Here is a 21,204-nt window from a genome sequence, read left to right on the forward strand (position 1 = left end):
ATATTCTATTAAAATCCACGACTTGATGGGCCTTGAAAAATATTCTATAAAAAATCCACAACTTTGTGGTTTAAAAAAAATTCTATAAAAAATCAACGACTTGATGAGCCATGGAAAAATATTATTTAAACATTGAGGCGTTGATGGGCCTTAGAAAAATATTCTTTACTAGCATATGCCCGCAACTTCGTTAGCGAATGTAGGAAATATTTAAACATGTATTAACATATTATTTTATTTTCACAGAATACTGCATATGTCAGAAAAAAATCCACACATTAATATCGACCATAAATTAAATTTAAGTACCATTTAGTACTAAATTTCATTATTCGAGCTCTAAAGGTTCTCCCAAATCCAAATTTTACATTTAGCACACATTATTTCCACAAGCACCCTCTTCAACCATTCAACAAAACTTCTTGCATACGCCTATCCTACACCCCCACAATGATTCCAAGTTCAAATTTCAGCATTCCAACTCTATTGGTTCACCCACAACTTAAGTTGTACCAAATTTAGTACACAGTAGTACCAATTCCAAAACTTCCTATAACCCCAATCCTACACCCCCACAGTGATCCTAAATCCCAGTTTCAAGATTGTAACACTATCGGTTCACCCACAATTCAAATTGTACCAAATTTAGTACACAGTAGTACTTATTTCCAAAACCTCCTTCCTACCCCAAACCTAAGCTCCCACAGTTATCCTAAATCCAAGTTTCAGGAGTCCAACTCTATTGGTTTACCCACAATTTAAATTGTACCAAATTTAGTACACAGTAGTACGAATTTCAAAAACTTCCTATATACCCCAGTCCTATACCCCGACAGTTATTCTAAATACAAGTTTCAGGATTCCAACTCCAAAGTTTCACCCACAATTCAATTGTACCAAATTTTGTACACAGTAGTTCCAATTACAAAACTTCCTATATACCCCAATACTACACCCCCACAGTGGTCCTGACTCCAATTTTTATGATTCTAGCTCTATTGGTTCACCTAAAATTCAAATTGTACCAAATTTAGTACCATTTAGTAGCCATAAGTATTAATTTGTTAAACCGAATCCTGACCCTAATCCTACATCCCTACAATGATTCTAACTCCAAATTTCATTGTTCCAGCTCTATCGGTGCACCCAAATCCAAATTGCACCAATTACATTTTACACATAAGTAAAAAATCCAAAACGACGTACATATCCCAATCCTACACTCCGACGGTAATGTTCCATTCAATTTTCAGGATTCCAGCTCGATTTGTACCTCCAAATCAAATTTGTACCAAATATAATACAATATAGTACTTTTCGTACATATGAGTACACAATCTCCTCATATCGACCCTACTTCTCAACCATAATTTGGTTTCCAAATTTCAAGTTTTTAGCTCAAACCATTCACATGCTACGAAATTGTACCAAATTTAGTACATTTCAGTACTTTTCGGATACTTATAGTTCGAATTTCCAAAAAGCCCTTTGCTACAGCTATTCTACACTCCATCAGCGACCTTCAATCCAATTTTAGAGCTCTAGCTCTACTGGTTCGCCAAAAACCCAGCCTTATCTGTCACCTTTGGACCAAGACCCTCACCCAAAATTTCAAGATTCTAGCTTCAGCCGTTTCGTCTGGGCTTTGATGAATCGTTAAATCAGTCAGTCAATCACATTACTCTTTTATTAGTATAGATTAAATTGAGACCTAGATGGGCCTTTAAAAAAAATTTCTTTAAAAAATCCACGCCTTGATGGGCCTTGCCATGCTAAGCCGCAGACAGTTAGTCGCCATACTTTGATTTCATGATCTATTTTTTCCTTAGTTCTTTTGGTTAAATAATTTATTTTTTTATTTAAGGGGACCCCCCCCATTCTCGGGGTCAAAATTTTTGTTGACATAATTCGAATCTACACTGATTAAGGAATGTCTCTACAAAATTTCAAGTGAAAATCTCAAGAACTCTTGAAGATATATCCGATTTATTGTGTCCGCATCAAGTGACGGCTGAAGGGCTTCTCAAACTTTAAACGCGTTTTTCTCTAAACATTTTTTTGCGAATGGCGGGCACGATAACTCAAAAACTAATAATCCAATCGGTTCCAAATTTTGCAACGTTTCTCTGGGAGTGTATAGCTCTCGTATGAACTAGGATAAAGCCAATCGGTGAAGATCTTCCTTATTTTTTAACTTGGTTTTTGGTCAAAAATCGGCGATTTTCCAAAAATATTTTTTCAAAGGTCCACCATTTTGTTAATTTTAGAGCGAAGTCAATAATCCTAGTTCATACGAGAGCCAGACATGTACTCTTTCTAACACCGTTGGAATTTTCGGATTCCGATGTTCCAGTGAGGAGTTATCATGCCCGCCATCAAAAATAAGGACTTTTCTTTAATTACAAAAAACAACAACAAAACAATAACAAAATTTTGTTGTAAATTATTGTTCTTCTCTTTTAAATCTTCAATTGTATATGTGTAAAGTTACAAACCTTAACAAGCATTGGTATTGATTTACCAGCCCATTGAAAATCTTGAAAAAATAAAATCGAGAATGGGGGGGGGTTCCCTTAAGCATCAAATAAAAAAGCTTGTTTTTTATTTGTATAGTGAATGACCCAGACATATTAAACTTCAAAACTGTTTGGCTAAATGGTAATTTAAAATATTCACAATTACTGATTTGAAATACAAGACCCTCAACACTATCACCACACACATTGAGAATACTTTGCTAAAGAAACGCTGTAAATTCGAGTGTGGCAATGCCGTCACATCCGGAGCCGGTTTCTTCACATCAAACATTTATGATTTACGACGTCGACGACGACGACGGCGCAACCTATGCTTATGAGAGTAGTGGTTGTGCGCATGCGTACTGCCCAACTTCAATGGGCAGACCTAGACAACAGCAGAGCCAGTGGTAGCTGCGGCAGCATCACCTCCAACGAAATTCACAAAATTCGCTCAAGAAAACAAAAAAACGTTGGTTACCGTTGAAAATGTTCGAAGACTTCTTTTAAATTTTTATGCAATCGCAGAGCGGTGGTTAGTTGACATTCGGCCAGCATAAGCGAAACAACGCAACGTCGTGCTTGTTTCGTTGAAAAAAGAGCGCGCGCAAAAAAGTAACGAATAGCATTGATTTGAAAATAATAAAAGAAACCGAAAACTGTGAATGTGAAAAAATAAATAAAAAATTTAATTAAAAAAAAAAAAACAAAATCAGAACGAAATTTTATAAAAAAATATTTTTGAAAAAAAAAACCAAAAGAAAAATAAACAAACATGTCTTCTCGCGTCATTAGCTCGTTGATGGCTGAGAGTTTTTTGCTCTCAAAAACCGTTAAATATATTTCCGGCTATTCGCCCATAACTGTATTCCTAGTCGCTGCCATTTTAATTATTACCGTGGTCTATAATCGGCGTCGCGCCCGTTTGGTGCGTCTCATTGAAAAAATACCCGGACCAAAAGCAATGCCCCTGCTGGGTAATGCCGTGGAGATGAGTGTCGATCATGATGGTAAATATCGAAGAGTGAATGTTGATTTATTTGAGGAGTAGAAAAAAAAACAAAAACAAAAAGAAGGGAAGAAGAGGAAAACACTTTAATTGTGACCCCATTACGAATTTATTTTGATTTGTATGTTTTGCCACCGAAAAATCGAAAGTGTCGAAGAGGTGTTTCTATAGTTTCATTGTGACATTATCAAATGTTTTTTGACCCTACCCTACCGCAATATTTTTTTCATGCCACAGGGAATACAAAAAATATTCGTTTAAGTTGCTCGATTAAATAATCTCTCTCTATTTTTCCCATTTTGATTGCGGTGGAACTGAGGTGTAAACTATTTTAACCCTGAATTTATCCCATATGTTTGGTGTGATTGTTATGATTTTCTACTCCCTCGTTCCCGGTCTTCGCCGATTCGTGTGCTTGCATTGAACCGTGCAGCAATCAATGAAAGTGTTAATTAATTACTCAAATCTGTATCAATCGGTTATTTTTCGATTTGTAATACAAGAACAACAACAAGAAATTGCTATAAATCTTGATTACTACACAACATGATGATTATTTTCTATTTGAAAATGTATAAACAAAAATAATCGTAGAAATAGATTTGTTGGTATTTTTATAGATTGAAGCCAATGTTTTTTATTAATTATTTTTTATTATTTTCAAATGTTCTGAAAATTAGAAGAATTTCACTAAATTTTAGTGAAAATTCGAGATCATAGTGTACTAGAACTACTAGGTAATAATGAACTACTAATATTCGGAACAGTGGAGATTTTTGGCAGAGATCTCAAAGTGTAGCAAATCATCCTATAAAAAATTATTGGTATTGGTCTACTTTTTAGGGTAGCTTCTATATAATATTACCTTACGAATTTCGGTATTTTTTGTGGAGGTTGAGTCTGCTTTTCCATAATATTTTCCTGCTATTTATTTTTTTTAATTACAATACGGTAAAAAATCTCCAAACTAAAAAATTTTTGATATTGACTTAAATTGTTGGTAGTCATGGTATAAAATCCCCCATAAAAGTCCCGATCGATTTTAGGTATTTTGAATGTCAACCTCATGGTGGAAGATATAAATATGCATCCAATGGAAATAATATTTATTAGTCACATTTCTTTAAATGTATATTATTTCAAATCGTTTCGAAATGGATTTGAGCTACGGAAATATTAATCTGACTTAGTTATTTTTTTTAATTTATTATGGTGTATATTATAAATTCTTACTTCTAGCGTATATCCAAAAGTGACTAAGTCAGATTCAATTTCCCCCCTCAGCCATGTTACATTTTGCAACGGCATAAATATGCCTCATCGAAATATTGGTTTTAGACCCCATGTTTCTTTAGACCAAATCCGTTTCAGACAGTTTGGAGTCGATTTACAACTGTCTGTCTTTCCTTCCGTCTGTTTGTCTTGATATTACGCACGATAAATCCCGAAAAGAGAAAACCGAATTCATAGTTTAAGTTTATCTCCCCCAGAAAATGTTAAAAATTGTGCTAAAAATTAGTTTTATAATATTATGTAAACGGACTATCCGATTTGAACCAATATTTGTACAACCTACTACTTTTACCAAGCCTAGATCAAGTTTGAAGATGGGACTCATTGGCACACTCCTTCTGATAGCTCCCCCACAAATGGTGAATATTTTCAATATTTATAAATTTAATATTAGGCGAATGGAATGTCCGATTTGAACCAAATTTTGGCAAAACTATTATTTTTACCAAGCCTAGATCAAGTCCGAAGGTCGGACCAATCGGTCTTCTCCTTATGGTACATCCCCCACAAAAGCGCCAACAGTTTTTAAACTTGTAAACTGGCAGACACTTTTTTACTTTTACATGTGTCGCATTATTCGGTTTGTACCAAACTTTGCAGAATCTAATATTTTAACCAGGCCTGTATAATTTTGGAAGGTGATTTACACTCGTTCTAGTACCTCCACTCGTTCTAGTACCAAACCTAGATAAAGATTGAAGTTTCGGACCATTCACTCTGCAGAGTGTCGAAATTTTCAATATTTAATAAAAATCCTTCGTAGTATTTTTACCCACTTTAAATCAAGACCGAAGATTGGATCCATTAGTCCACGCCTTCTGGTACATTCCCCACAAAGTGCCAAAATTTTAAAAATAACACACAGGATTTAATATTTTTTTAAAAACTTTAAAAAAAATATTAAATCCTGTGTGTTGTCTAAACATGTCAGACCTTAATAGTTTTCCTAAATATAGTTTTAGTGTAATTAAAGTCTATATGGATCCATCATCTTTGGTATCTCCCCTACAAATGATCACTATTCTAAAAAATTATAAATGTTATAAAAAAATACTCCATGTGGGAAGTAATTCTGTAGATCCGTAAAATCCGCAAACCCCTGGGAAAGTACTATGTGTGTACTGGGCCGAAAATGAGATGATGGCACATATTTTTTCGCATTTTCGTGACTGCCCCCCAGCAGCTTTTTATAAAATGTTCAAGTCTGGCGAATATCAATATTTAGAACTATCGACAACGAATCGATTGGTTTGAAACCCACAATAGTCAGTTCAACAATTCTTTTTTCTAAGTTCTTCGGTAGACCAAATGTCAAAATTCTAAGTTTTTATTACCTCACCATAAGGAGTGTATATTGAAGTTGAGTTTCTGTTTTCAATATCCCAAAATAAATGTCAAAGACTCCATATAAATAGTCATGATCAGAATAAAATTTTATGTCTGCCTGTGAACATCAAGGTAGGGTTTTATAGGGGTCTTATATTGGTGGTACCCACCCCTCTGCAAATTTTTGTAGCCCTAGACAACATGGGAACTTACAGGCGACACCTTGAAGTCAGCAACTACATTGATTTTCCTCATATAACGGTGTCGCCCAATTTCCGATATTTGGAAAATTTTAGCTGTATTTGTCAATAAAACTTCAGGTTCGGTTTTAGGTACTCTCATGGTCATATGGGCATTTCCAATATAAGTATCAGCAATTTGGGATTTTGATATTTTGATGGGAACACCTTTCCATGCACAAGAAGTTTAAATAAAGACCCACTTTTTAACATAGCCACCGTATTAAAGGTACCGGTCCATTTCAATTTTTTCGAAACAGAACATTTTCTTTTCCTCCAAAAAAATGTCCGGGCCGTTCAAGATATAGAAGGAGTTGTTGGCATTTAATTTGTAGAAACTTTTTGGCACAAAATGTTCATGGGTAGAAGGAGACATTTTGGTGTAGTGGATGATAAAATACCACTTGGCAGAATATCTTTTTGTATTGACCAAAATGGAATATTGGCCGTATATAAAATTTTTTTATGTTATGAAAACTGTTGTAGATTTGAATTGAATTTTCCAATTGTGAGTTTCTGTAATTCGACATTTCGTTCTATCAGTGGAAAAAACCATAACCTGCAAGACTATGACATAAAGCCCAGATGAATATGACCCGGCCGTTTTCATATATTTCTAGTTGTAGAGTCGAAATTAACGATGATTTCATTTTAATATTCACAATCTCAAAATATTTAATATTTCATTAAACCATCTCATTTGACAAAAACCATTCAAAAATAAAAAAATATTCCAATGTCAAATATCTATCTAACTAACGCAAATAAAACATTTTTACCAAAAAATAAATAAAAACACTTGTTTCTCTATGGAAAAATCTAATATTTCTCTAGAATCTAAAAATAAAATGTCTATTTTCTCTATATAGACAATAACTGAGCTAGAATTTATTTCTCAAAATCATTTTCGTATATATTCTATGTATTATTTTGATACACCCTGTCAAATATTAATACAACAATTATGAATAATATTCCCACAACAATTAAATAGATACATTGGCGTGTGCTTTACAAGTCATGCATATCAATAACTATTGTTGATATTTTAGTAACAAGACAAACAACAACAAAAATAAATAAAAACAAAAACAATAATGTGTTTTAATATTATAAACACACCATTATTGTATTGTTTATAATGACTTGAATGGGCAATTTGTAACACATTTTTATAAAATAATAATAATAAAGCATACAAACAGTGATAAATTTTTCCCACACGCTTAGCCAAGAAGGGCTAAAAACGCAATTAAGCATCATAAAAATTTTAAAAGCAATAATAAAATAAAAGTATTAATAACTAAATTAACATAAAAATACAAACGAAAATATATACAAACAAAATAAAAAACAAAACTTATTAAAACAGGGCTGTGGAATCGGAATTTATGACGGAAAAATATCACGAAGAAGATCATCTTCTTATATATGTATTCATATTGCATTTTTCTACAGAACATATAATCATATAACTTATTTTGAATTAAATAATTTATAATTCGAAGGACCAAGTAAGGACCAGGATTTCGAGTGACTTTCGAACACATTATATATGAAAAATATTTCATAAAAATATTTTTTGAATGACACAAAATTTTAACCCAAAGTATGGTAGTATTTCACCATCCTAGGTTACAGGTATACAAAATCATTTTCAAAGTCGATTCCATCTCGACTCTACAGCTCTGATCAAACCCGGCTTATTTATAAATTAAAAACAAATCCATAAAAAGAAACAATAGTATAAATTACAGGGTGGGAATTATGTTCACGTCCAACAAATTATATTTCAATTATGATTACGTTTTTCGTATCTGCTGTCATCAATCTACGAATACTCTGTCATAAATCTTCTCTTCTTCTTCAAAAATGTTTTGTGTGTGTATTTGCTTTGCCACAAAGTACTTTGTGTTGGTTGATTTTTCTCAGGCAATTGTAATTATTTTTAATGATAATTAGAAGCTAGACACTGAAAAACGAAACTCTTCTACTTTCAAGATAAGATAATTAGTTGGCTTTATAATATTTGTAATTATGAAAAATTGTTTCTTTAAGGTCTTCGAGTATAGGTGAAAAGTGGTAACATGTTGTCATAGGCATTAAATAAATGTATGTCAACGGAAATAGTTAAGAGTTTTCACTCAAATTAGTGATAATGATATAAAATTATTTTTTTTTCGAGTAAGATGTTGAAAGGTGCCTTTGCAGTTATGGCACTGAGATATTTAAAGTATATCGAAGTTGGTGACGAGCAGTTCAAATAATTAGGTACTTCAAAATATATGATGTTCAAAAAGATCCGGTGATAAAACAGCAGTATTGTACCATTTGTTTACAATTTCGAACGGTAAACGGTTTTTTAGCACCGGATCCAGTTAATTCTTAAGCTGATTTATTCCATATGTTTAGCAATGTCTTGAACTTTCAAATGATATGCCTATAAGTTCAATTGGTTCATTAAAACCGAAATTTTGCATATAGTATTTAGAGGATGAAATGGACCAAAATCTTTATATTTGTCTGTTTTTCTGGTCGCTCTAGTGGCCACAATTATGACCGGATATCACGAAATTCCGTTCTGGCCATAGATTAAATCGAACAGGAGTGATTGGCATTTAAATTGATGTAGGAGTTATACGTAAATATTTAGAAGGGTGTACATATTCTTATATTAGTAAATGTCGCGTTTATGGCTGAACATTTTGCACGAAGTTCCGGTTGTGTTCAAGGACGACACTTACAAACTTCGTTAAAGATCCGATGATATATAAGGGAATCGGACCGAGAACTTAATTTTTCTGAGGTTTTCAAGTCGATATATGTACCACAATTATAAACCGAGCATCACAACACATAATGGACTGCGTATTCAGCGGGTAAAATGTTCACCCCAAAAATAAGGTTCGAAAAAGATGCCAGGGTAAGAAAGACCTATAATCGGACAAATATCGCGAAATAATGCCAATGATCGTATTATAGACCCGCAGAAGGTATGAATTCCATGGTAATTTCAAATCGTCGGCCCCGTCCGCTCTGCTCCGCTCACTGGTTTAGTAGCATTATTGTTACACCAGGAGATGGATGTCTCGTAGAATTTTTCACTGAAACGGAAATTAGTTTCGCAGAACAATAAGGTCCAGTGGTAGTTGAGAGGGATATCATATGGATGGTCCCGTCAAAGTATACTGCTCAGCTCACTGGGTAATCAGTGAAAAATCAAATTCATCTAGTAAACCTGAGGAAATTTCAACGTCAATTTGAAATACGAAATTTTTTTGATTTTTGGGAAATTTTGAAAAAAAAAAAATTCTGGAACAAATTAAAAATCCTAAAAAAAGTGCTAGGTGCTAGATCATTGTTTTTTATGCTAAACGAGTTTAAAAAGTGCTATATATAACACTAAAAGTCGGGGGTCCTTTTCACATATACCTCTATAATGATGTGGCTCTCAACATCTGGCCAGAGGTTGAGAGAGGGATGCAGTTTTGCAAAAATCTAAATTTCAGTGGGATTTTGTATAGGGTATGAGTTTTTCGGCTGACAGTTTACACATGAAGAGTGTAGAAACATGAACTTAAAATGTTCTGTAAAAATGTTTTACACAATAAGGTCTTGGAAAACCAACATACAGGCACTTGGTATTGCTAAAATATAGTCACTTCGATTTGAATAAGCGACCATTAAAATATCTATACAGAGGCAGGACCTTTAAGTGAAAACAATTTCCCAAAGATCGACAGATATTTATAACTTTTGATGGGATCAAAATTAGGACTAAGTTAGGACTAATTTAAGATCAAATTGGTGGAATTTGCGTTGAAAAATTGTCTGAAATCCTCATAATATGGGGTCTATTACTGACCATGGGGCGATATTGATAATTTTGTAGTAATGAGAACTCCAAATATATATTATTACAGTCAATTCTGTTTAAGTAGACCCCCCAATTATAGGTTTTGGTTTTTGTGTTTTTCTCCAAACATCGTTTTTACGACTGGCGGACACGATAACTCAAAAACTATTAATCGGATCGGATTCAAAATTTAATATTTTATACTAGACCAATATAACTAACGTATGAATTCGAATAAATCCAATAGGTTTTCCCTTTTTTTCTTGTTTGGTTTTTGGTCGAAAATAGGCGATTTTCCAAAAAATTATATTCTTAGGTCCGTAATTTTAATAAATTTCGAGCGAAGTCAATGATCCTAGTTCATACCAGAGCCATATAGGTACTCTTTCTAATTGAGTTGGAATTTTGAAATTCGGATGTTTCAGTGATCGGCAATTATGCTTGCCGTCGACTAGAAGGACATTTCTTTAGTTACAAAAAAAGAAGAAGAAAGAAACAACAACATTTTGTCAATTTAATTTCATACTCACTGGGAGGCATCAGTGGAAAATAGTGCAAATTCAAAATAGAGAATAGGGGGTCCCCTTAAAGGCGTGTCTTAAATCCTCAACGTACCGAAAATTACTTCTACTGTAATATAGGGGTTATAAAAAGACCCACATTTTTAAATTAGATCCATTTCTCTTGAAAATCGTACCATAAATACTAAAGAACAAAAAATGTCGTTATATGAAAGCCGCCTCGAAACTTAAGTCAATATTGATAGTTTTTCGTAGTTTCCCAAAAACCTAAATTTGAGAGGTACCGTTATATGCGGCCTCTCCAAAATAGTGGACAAACTCATTGAATCTTGGGTATTGAAAATCGGATAGCCCTATATAACGATATTACAGCCATTTATAAACGGATATGGCTGCAATTTTTTTGTAAATAAGTTCTTATTAAAAAAGGGTTCTTATTAGAGTTGATTGATAAGTTTAAGAACTCATCATTTAAAAACGCATATTAAGAACTCATACATTTTCACAGCTCTATTATAAATATGGCGAACTATGTCGTAATTTAAATAGACTGATAGACAGACATTCGGATATGGCTAAGTTGACCTAAACCACCTTACAAGGAACAGAGGGACTAGCACCTCAATCTGTGTGTGAAAGAGGTATTCATCTGATTTTTTTACACAACATGATATAGCGAATAATTCTGAATCATTAATTTCTAATCTACATATCTATATTCATAGCCGTGTGTTTCAGCAGTCATGGCAAAAACCTTGACATTAGTCAAATTCTTCCGAATTAATTCAGTTTATAATAGATTTAACTTTTCACAAAGAAAATATATTCAATGGTAAATTAAAAATTCAGTTGTTAATAAGAATATTATAAAAACCGCCATTGAAAAAGTAAAAAAAAACTCAAGGAAAAAAATAGCCACAAAAGAACAGAATAAAAAATAAAATACAAAAAAATAACAAATACAATGAAAACATCATTAGAAGAAGTTCATTGGGGGTTCCCCTTGGTTTAAGGGCAGCAACACATGTGAAACCAGTTTGTAACACTTCGAAAAATTATTTTTGTTATCATAAAAAAAATAAACTCGAATTTATTACTTCGTTAAAAAGAGTATTATAAATTGAAAATTTACATTGTTGTAATATAAAAAATCTTAAGAAAATAATTATTTGGTGATTTAATTTTAATATGCATTGTTGTTGTTATTGTTTTAAGAATTCATTCTTCTCTTATTTAGAAATTATTTAAAACAAAAGAATCATCCAAATCATCCATCCATCTAATGACGGATGGATATTCTGAACGCCATCCAAGGTATCAATCATAATGGACCACAAGCAGCAACAAGGTGCTGCTGATTTATTGACTGATGGTTGTTGTTGCTGACGATTGGCTTTTGTCTGCAGTGTTTGTTGCTTGAAATTGGTTAAAAGGCAAAAAATGCGGAAATATAATTTGTTATAAAAAATGTTTGTGAATACTAATTGAGAATTTGTTGAAGTCGAGATATTTTGGTTGATTTGTGTTCACATTTACTACTTGTTTCGTTACGATCTGCTTTGTTTTGTTTTTATCTCCTATGCTGTTACCCTCCTCTGTTGTTTCATTGATGATAAAGCAATAAACAAAATAAAAACAAAACCCCACAAAGGTCTAGCTACATTGAGGAAGTTTAAATGACCGTTATTAAATGTGTGTGATAATTTTAATAAATTACCGGTCTGGTCTGTTTGGCCGTCCCCGTTTAGATGTTTTGATTTTGTTTTTGTTTCTTTCTTTTTCTTTAAAAACCCTTTTTTCTAATAATATCAAATCTGCATAATTTGTTATGTTTTTTATTTTGTTATTGTTTTTGTTTGATAATATATTCTTCATTTTATTTCCGCTTAGCATCCAACAAGTGAGTGTTGTGAATACCGGACATTGGCCATCTTCCGACATGTGTTATTTGCCGAGTAAAACATAATAGACGATTATTTTCCTCAATTCTTGTTAATCAAGATCATGGCCTAATGTTTAGCATAATGTTGGCCAAGTCATTGTCACATGGAGGAAACGAGCAAACGAGTGAACATCAATTAATTCTTCATAAATTATTGTTTAATTCGCATAAAATTCGTATTAACACATACACACATATAGGCTTATGTTGCGCATGCTCATCATTCTTTGTGAGATTCGAGATTCTCTAATGCTGTGGCCTGTGTAATTTAGTTTTAAAGAACTAGAAGACATAATTGTAATTTAATTTAATGACTCACGGGCTACAAGGCTGTAGCTATTTGTTTTGTCATTACTGGGAAGCGTATTTGAAAAATAATATTTGCTACGCAGAGGCATCATTTTGTTACATAGCTTCTAATACCCTCCACGATGAAGTGTATATAAAATATGTCATTATGTTTTCAAAACTTCGAAATATTAACTGGAGTAGAAAATATTCCATAACAATGTAGTCATGGCAGAGCTCAAAATATTCAAGATTGGCATAAATAAATAAAATCGATTTTGCAGAAAATGCGTTTTAAGGTTTCAATTTATTCACACCTTTCGAGGAACAGTTGAACTTCCAAAGCTTCTCGATCATTGTGTGTATAAGGTATTCGATTTTACAGAAAATATTTTTAAGTTTTCAATTTATCACACCATACAAGGAACAGAGGTACTTCTACAGCTCTTCAATCTGTGTGTGAAATTGATATTAATCTGAATTTTTTATACAACTTGAAGTCTGATATAGCGAACAAATCTGGATCATTAGCTATAAAATCACCACACCATATAAAGCTCCCGCACCATTGTAAATATGTTCATGGCCTAAAGCTAATTTTCCAACCGTAGGAAAACAACACATTTATAGAATTGGTTTGTCGTATCCCCCCATATAGCCACATTCTGCAACCGAAGTCACTTCTGAATTAATTTTGATTTTAATAGTTGTAATTTTCACAAACAAAAAATATTCAATAGAGAATTAAAAATGCATCTAATAGAAATTTTATAAAAAACGAAATTGAAAAAATAAATTTCAATGAAAAAAATAACCGCAAAAGAATAGAACAAAAAATATAAAGAAAATTACAAATATAATGAAAACATCATTAGAAGAAATTCATTGGGTGTTCCCCTTTGCCTAAGGGAAGCAACAAATATGAAAACAGTCTGTAACACGAAGTAATTTGGCGTTTTAGGTTTTTTAATAACACTTCGCTGAAAACTTTCTATATAGACCCATCTTTCCATTTTGTGTCGGGTACAAAATTAATTAAAACAATTTTATATAGGTCTTTTTTACATAATCTCCATATAAATGCCGCTAAATGGCGATGATTAGTCCTACTACCAGGTACAATTGAAAAAAAAAAAAAAACAGTGAGCGGAGCAGCATAGTCGGACTGGGCCGATCATACAATACCCTACGAGCTTGGGCAATATTTCTTATCTTTGCACCATCTTGCCCCATTAGAGGTCAACAGCACCTCTTCCTTACACTGACATATTTTCCGAATATTTCTAATATTTAGTACATCCCTTCTAATTACTTGTCCAGCTTTTCTTCACCGTAGGTTGAAGAGAAAAGTCAGTGACAAAAGTCAGGGTCCATTTGACCCTCTAAATATTGACCGATCTTTATATTGGCCCAATTCCCCTCCATGTAAAATGTCGCGATGTTCGGGCCATAAATGCGGTCTCTGGATCGACCAGAAAAAACGACAAAAATTAAGTATTTGGTAAATTTACAAAATGTTGTTGTTATTGTCCTGCTGTTGTTTTTTGTAATTGAACAAGAGTCCTTATTTTTGATGGTGGCATGATTGTCGATCACTGGAACATCCGAATCTCAAAATTCTAACGCAATTAGAAAGATTATTGATTTCGCACATAATTTACAAAATGGCGGACCTAAGGAAATTATTTTTTGGACAATAATTTTTTTTCAGATAATAAAAAAACTCTTCTGAGTCCAATTTTTGTCAAAGTCCCCATATACGGATCTTGACCGATTTTAGGCATTTCAGTACCAGTCTTTTTGGGTCCCTGGCATCTAACATGCCTAATTTACTTTGTGGTATTCAGCTTATATATTGGTTCCCTTTAAATATGCCTTGCTATTATGCCGTCTATATAGTTTCGATGGACTTCAGCAAACCTAACCTTCATATTTCCGCTTACTATACCTTAGTAAACCTTTAAACGAAAATATAGGTTCTCAAACCTTTAGCCTCATTGACCTCCTGCTATTTTGTATAGAATCCCTGGACTTCAGCTTTTCTATATAGACTTCAAGGCCTTATATTCGTCTGTAAATAGAACGTGGCTTTTAGATTGTTTCTATAGACTCCTTGGTCGTCTATTATATAACCTAAACCTCAAATCGGTCCAATTTTGAGTATAGATGTTTGGAGGTTTCCGGGTAATGATTTCAAATAAATTAATTTTTTTTTTACTGAAGTGGCCGTAACTTTGCATTTCGAGTTCGGAATATAAGTAGGCCCTGTTTTGGGGCATAAAAAACCCCTCGCCGATTCGGTTGAAAATGATCTCATTGATACTTTTCTTCTCATCTTGTCCATTTTCACACGGCAACTATAAAAATTATCGCATCTGGGGCTTGAAACCCCCAAAAGTTCACTTTTAAAATGATTTCCACCATTATGGTTCGGTGGGGTCATTGGACCTTAATTTTTGCAAAAATGAGGATGGGTTACGTTACGGTTACAGTTACAATATCGAGACATGATTTTTTATTGTCGAAGTTGGATGGTATTGATCTGGATAAGGTTTATTTTGTACATTTGATAATTTGTACATTAATTGATACTACTCATAGGGTGTTTGGTATTGAAAAATTGTTTTATTTGGTACAGCCTCCACATGACGTCACCCCTCAATATTAATTATTTTGGACACATTTTCCAATAAAATTGACTGTAACTTGGTATTTTGAGTTAATGTTCTAACAAAAAATTATCCATATTGTTGCATTTTTAGGTTGCCTAATATATAGGTACCTCTTAAATTTTTTTTAGGAGGTTAAGCATTAATTCAGTTTTTTGAATTCTCATTGAGCAGAAATTCTCCCTTCCAAAAATGATCAAGTTTCAGGGGTTTCCGATTTTGGGCACGTTCTTTTAACTTAAATGGCTCTAATTTGATATTTTAAGTTCTTTTTGTTTCTATATTTTTTTTCCTTGGGGTATGTTTAGTATTTAGTCTTCGAGAATTTTCAATACCGGACTCTTATTTGGAATATTCTTCATATAATAATATTCATATCCATCATGATTTTTTGAAATTATGATTGTAGAAACGGGTGTGTTATAGTTATCCATAAGATACAATTTTATCAAGCATATGATTTATATAACCTATTCGATTCCAAAAATTTTGAGAATATCCCCTTCTTCTAATGAAATAGTTTTAGCTGCTTTATAATTATAATTTGTTTACTATTTGTTTTTATTATTCTTTTAGGTAAGTTCCGATTCGAAATATTTATATTAAAATCACTTGGAGAAAGGTAAGACAGTATTTGTCATTCTTAAAACATCCGATGTACAAGAAAAAAACACAATAATTCTACATAACATTATTTGAAAGAATTTCACAACACCAGTGTGATTCACCATGGCCCAAATAGTCCAAACAAAGTTCCGTGTCATTGTACCGTCAAAAATTTTTATTTTGCCAAACCACATACACACTTTTTCCATTCCAGTAATTTTCAATAATATTTATGTTATTCTGCCACCTAGTTATCCATATTCAATAAAAAAAAGCAAAAAAAAAAACAAAAATATTATCTGCAATTACTATTCATTTAGGGTGGGTTAATGAAAACCCCAGTTTTTTTTTGGCTCACGTAATTTGGGTGTTGCGTGAAGTTCTATACACCCCGCCCCCCAATAGCAGAATCATTTATGACAGTTATTGTTTCCGCACCCAACAAAAAAGAAACGTATCTTCTTTAATACTCGCATCACATAGTATGTGGAATAATACCGAACTATATGATTTGTTTCTGGTATGAAATTAAAAAAAAAAACTATCAACAGAAGAGCAACATAAGAATTATTTAGATGTTCAATTTTTCGTTGCTGATTCCATTCTTTTCTTTGATATGACCATTAAGCACCTCATCTAGCCGATCACAGAGAGCCTTTTGTTGTTGTCGTCAGTCTGCCAACCAGCCATTCGTAGTCATTAAGATTCTTAATTGCAAATTGGTAATTTTATTTTTGATAAAAAACATTATCTGACTGGCATTGAGAATGAGGTGTGTGCGCATGGCTAGTAAGCGGTTAGACTGACAATCAGTCATTATCACAGCGATGTATGTACGTTGCTGTGGCTGGAGTGCGACAATTATACTCAAAGATATGCACAAATGACGTAGATAAATTTGCTATTAAATAAATATGAAGTGAAGCACAAATGATACAGGTGATTTTTGGGGATGGGAGTTTCAATTTCTTAATGGAAGCATTGGAAATAATTAAGGTTATGGTTCTATAAATGACAGATAATCTAATGATAAATATTTTCTTCCATAAAGTGTGTTCGAGTGCGTTCATTTGATAGAATACATATCGAAGCTATTATATCTATGGAAGTTCTCATTCCACATATTGACGATCTCGAGAAAGTTTCTTTAGAAAGTTTCGTAGATGGTCCTACGCCCATAGAAGACTTGTAAGAGAGCTCATAGAGGAGACAATCAATATACGAAAAATACGTACAGAATGCCCTTTTAAGCTATTATATATACAGAAGAAAAATAGATGGTCATACAGAAGGCCTTCCGAGTAAAGTAGATATCCATAAAGCAAAACCATTAAACAATTTACAGCTATTACACTTCTGGGTAGCTCTGTAGCTCGACCTTATTTTCGGTCGGGAGCTATAATAAAACATCGACCACTATTAAAAATTTTCTGCCAGGAGGATTCTTATTCTCGGAGAATTGGAAAATAAGAGAATAAGACTGGGGTCTTCAAAAAAATTCCAAAATAGGTAGTGTTCCTACATTGAACATTTTGTATCAGAGAGGTTTATTTTTATGCAAAATTATAACCACTTCAGATTCATATAAATTGGTCAGGATTCATATATAGAAGATATTATTTCATCCTCAAGGGGATATGTTGTCCTCTGAGAACTTCAACTACTGTGTTATGAAAATGAGATGGGGACTTCAAAATTCATAAAACCGGTAGGAACCTTACATGGGGACTATTTCAAACATCGACCTATATTAAAAATTCCGGAGACTTTTTATCATTATAGAAACATAGGGAGGAAGTTTGCGGCAAGAACCTTTATAATACTTAATATTAGTCGGGATCATTTATGGGGCATATGTCAAAATCTTCTAAAATATGCCACAACGTGGATCTTCATTGAGAACTTTCTGTCAGAATGATTGTAGTCCTCTGAGAAACCGAAACAACAAACTAAAGACACTCAGGTTGGAAAATGCGGTTAGGAAATTCAAAATGTTCTCCTCTGGTATGCTAAATTGGTTAATTATAGCCACATCGGTTGGAAATTGTGTCTAGGGCTTTCAAAATGGACATGGACCTTCTTTGAACATGGACCTTCTTTGTAAATTGTTCCGTAGTCCTCTGAGGAACCAAAATTATAAAATTATATACAATTAGGATGAAAATGCGCTTAGGAGGTATTTACATTGAGACTATATCACGGATCGATATTGAAAATGTTCCACGAAAACAATGTGTTACGCTCCCCGAACTGTCCACAACTTATAGTGGTGGTTATAGTAAGATTAACCTTATCTGTGTAGGGACCCGAATCTCAAAATTCCAATGCAATTTTAAAGACCAAATATTGACATCGCTCGAAAATTGGCAAAATGGCGGACTAAGAATTTTTTTTTTTGAAAAATCGTATATTTTCGACCAAAAACCAAGCTGGAAAATAAGACAGATCTTCGCCGATTGGATTTATCCTAGTTCATACGAACGGGTTTAAAGTTTGAGAAGCAGTCTTGCCGTCGCATGATGCTGACACAACAAATCGGCTATATCTTCAAGAGTTGTTGAAACTTTCACTTTTAATTTTAATGAGAAATTCTTCGATTTCTTGAAACCGAGAGAAGAGCTCCATTAAAATAAATCATACCACTCATATTGGGCCATTTTGAATAAATATAGTTTTTATCGGGGCTGTTGTGTTGACCACACATTGAGGATTTTCATTAGAACTTCTGTACAAAGAAGAATATATGAAGGTCTTAAATAAATGTTTGATATTCCCCAGGTCAACTTAATCTAAAAACTTTGCCCAGAGCCTAGAGAAAATAGTTTTTATCCCGCATCATGTTTTAATAGAAGATATAGAACCTTGACTTAAATTGTATACATTATTCTAACCACCGTCAAGGTTAATAACTACTTTTGTGAAACTTAATTTGAACAAATATGTATATAATTTTGCACCATCTGTGTGTTTGATTCGAAACTAACCACCATTATTCCTATCCTACAATGCTCCATTACAAATCAAAAAAATTCTTATCAAATTATATGTTCATATTAATTTATTTAAATACTAGTTTCGGAACATAATTACACTGCCAAGAGAAAAACTTCGCGATCCGATGGTCTAACCAAAAAAAAAATGCTAAAACTTGTTTTTGGACAAACGGCAACATTACTCAAATATCTTTGGTTTACATGTAATTTTCAATACGCCGGCAATCAAGGTCAAATTCAAACGGTGCAGTGATCTTGTGGCTAACCAATTTTCATGTAACACAAATTACAGATAGATACAAAGACACACACACACACATACATACGATATGTAAGACTCCAATGGCAAATGCCATGGCAAAAATGTCATAAATTTGTTTAATTATTTGAATGATTAGATGACGCCCGGCATGCCAATTACAAACACTGTTCGTTTGTTAATGTCATTGATTGAAAAATGAAAACGGAAAATTCTGGAAAACTTGTAATGTTCTGAAATCAGATATTAAATATTTTAAATTTTTTTTTGAAGTGGAAGAATTTTCCTTTCCGATACAAAATTACAAAATAGCCAAATATTTAAATTCCGACATATGTAGTATCTATGGGAATACATGTTTGTAAAATTATTTGTAATTCTGTCCCAATATTCCTCAATATTCGGGGGTATTAAAAGCAATTACAAAGCATTTCCAACCAGTGAGCGGAGCAGTATAGTCGGACGGGGCCGACCATATAATACCCTACACAACTTCCACGAAAATCTAACTTTGGGTTATTTGCACCCTCTTGAAACCTGAGTAAAGGTCAACAAATATTACTAATATTCAGTAGACGAGGGCGGTACTTTGTGATGTTGGGCCTTCAATTGTGGCCTATAGATAGACTCAAAAAAAAAACACACACACACATACACACACAAAATGTTAAGTTTTCGGTCCACTTCATCCAAAAATTATTATCTGATCATCACCGAAAGTTATAGGCGTTGTCCTTGACCATAACTGGAATCTCATGGACATTTTCAAAGCGATCAGCGCTACATTTCCGCCCTCTTGTATGGTTTTGGGTTACTAAATAATGTCTGAATTCGTAAGCACCTGTAAATATTTAAGTGTAGCTCCCACATCTGAGTACATACGACCATATATTTGGTATCAATTTAAAGGTCAACCACTCCTCTTGAACATACTATCAACTTTTTAGGTCTAGGTACTTCAGGGGCAAATTAATACGCCGTAGAATACAAATTTTGTCATTTTTCACACAAAAGTCAGGGTCCATTTGACCCGCTAAATATTGACCGATCTTTATCAAAACTTGCATGCTTATTCTTTGGCCCGATCCCCTTCTCCATGCAAAAATTCGCGGTGTTTGGGCCATAATTGCGGCCTCTGGAGCGACCAGAAAATCGGACAAAAATAAAGTTTTTGGTCCATTTCATCCCCTAAATATTAACCGATCTTTTCCAAAAACAATAGGGGTCTTCATTGGCCAGAACCCATTCTACATGCAAAATTTCGTGAAGATTGGTCCATAACTGTGGCCTGTATCGTGTTTACAAATTATAATGGACAGACGGACGGACACACATGTCTAGATCAACTCAGCTAGTCGAGATATGACGATCGGTATACTTAAAGGTGGGTCTAGGACCAATATTTCGCGGCGTTACAAACTTTTGGGGCTGCACAAAGCTATAATACCCTGACAACATAGTTGTGTAGGGTATAAAAAATCAATAAAACATTTGTTTTTGTTGTTGTTCGTTTGCCTTGTTTAAATAAAAAGTTGTCCAAATACCATGCCATATTACAACTAAATAAAGTGGTTGTGTGTGTACGTGTTGGTGATCTTCATCAAACAATGATGTGTGATGCGCATTACCTCACGTTTGACATACCGCAAAGTGTCAAAGCTGCGTTTTGATGCCGGCTGCTGATCAA

At 33.4% G+C, this 21,204-nt stretch overlaps 1 protein-coding gene across 1 annotated transcript in view; it reads left to right on the forward strand.

Annotated features, from left to right (window-relative positions):
- The first annotated feature begins 3,279 nt into the window (after window positions 1–3,279).
- The window catches only part of LOC133330313 (cytochrome P450 4c3-like), a 41,079-nt gene continuing 23,154 nt past the window's right edge, over window positions 3,280–21,204 (forward strand). The window contains exon 1 of the mRNA XM_061538759.1: window positions 3,280–3,526. Coding sequence (XP_061394743.1) covers window positions 3,292–3,526 — 235 coding nt within the window. The 5' untranslated portion in view covers window positions 3,280–3,291. The remainder of the gene's footprint in view (window positions 3,527–21,204) is intronic.

The sequence above is a fragment of the Musca vetustissima genome, unplaced genomic scaffold, assembly GCF_032173495.1.
Source record: "Musca vetustissima isolate MV318-11 ecotype Yass unplaced genomic scaffold, APGP_CSIRO_Mvet_v1 utg125831, whole genome shotgun sequence".
Classification (NCBI taxonomy): Eukaryota; Metazoa; Arthropoda; class Insecta; order Diptera; family Muscidae; genus Musca; species Musca vetustissima.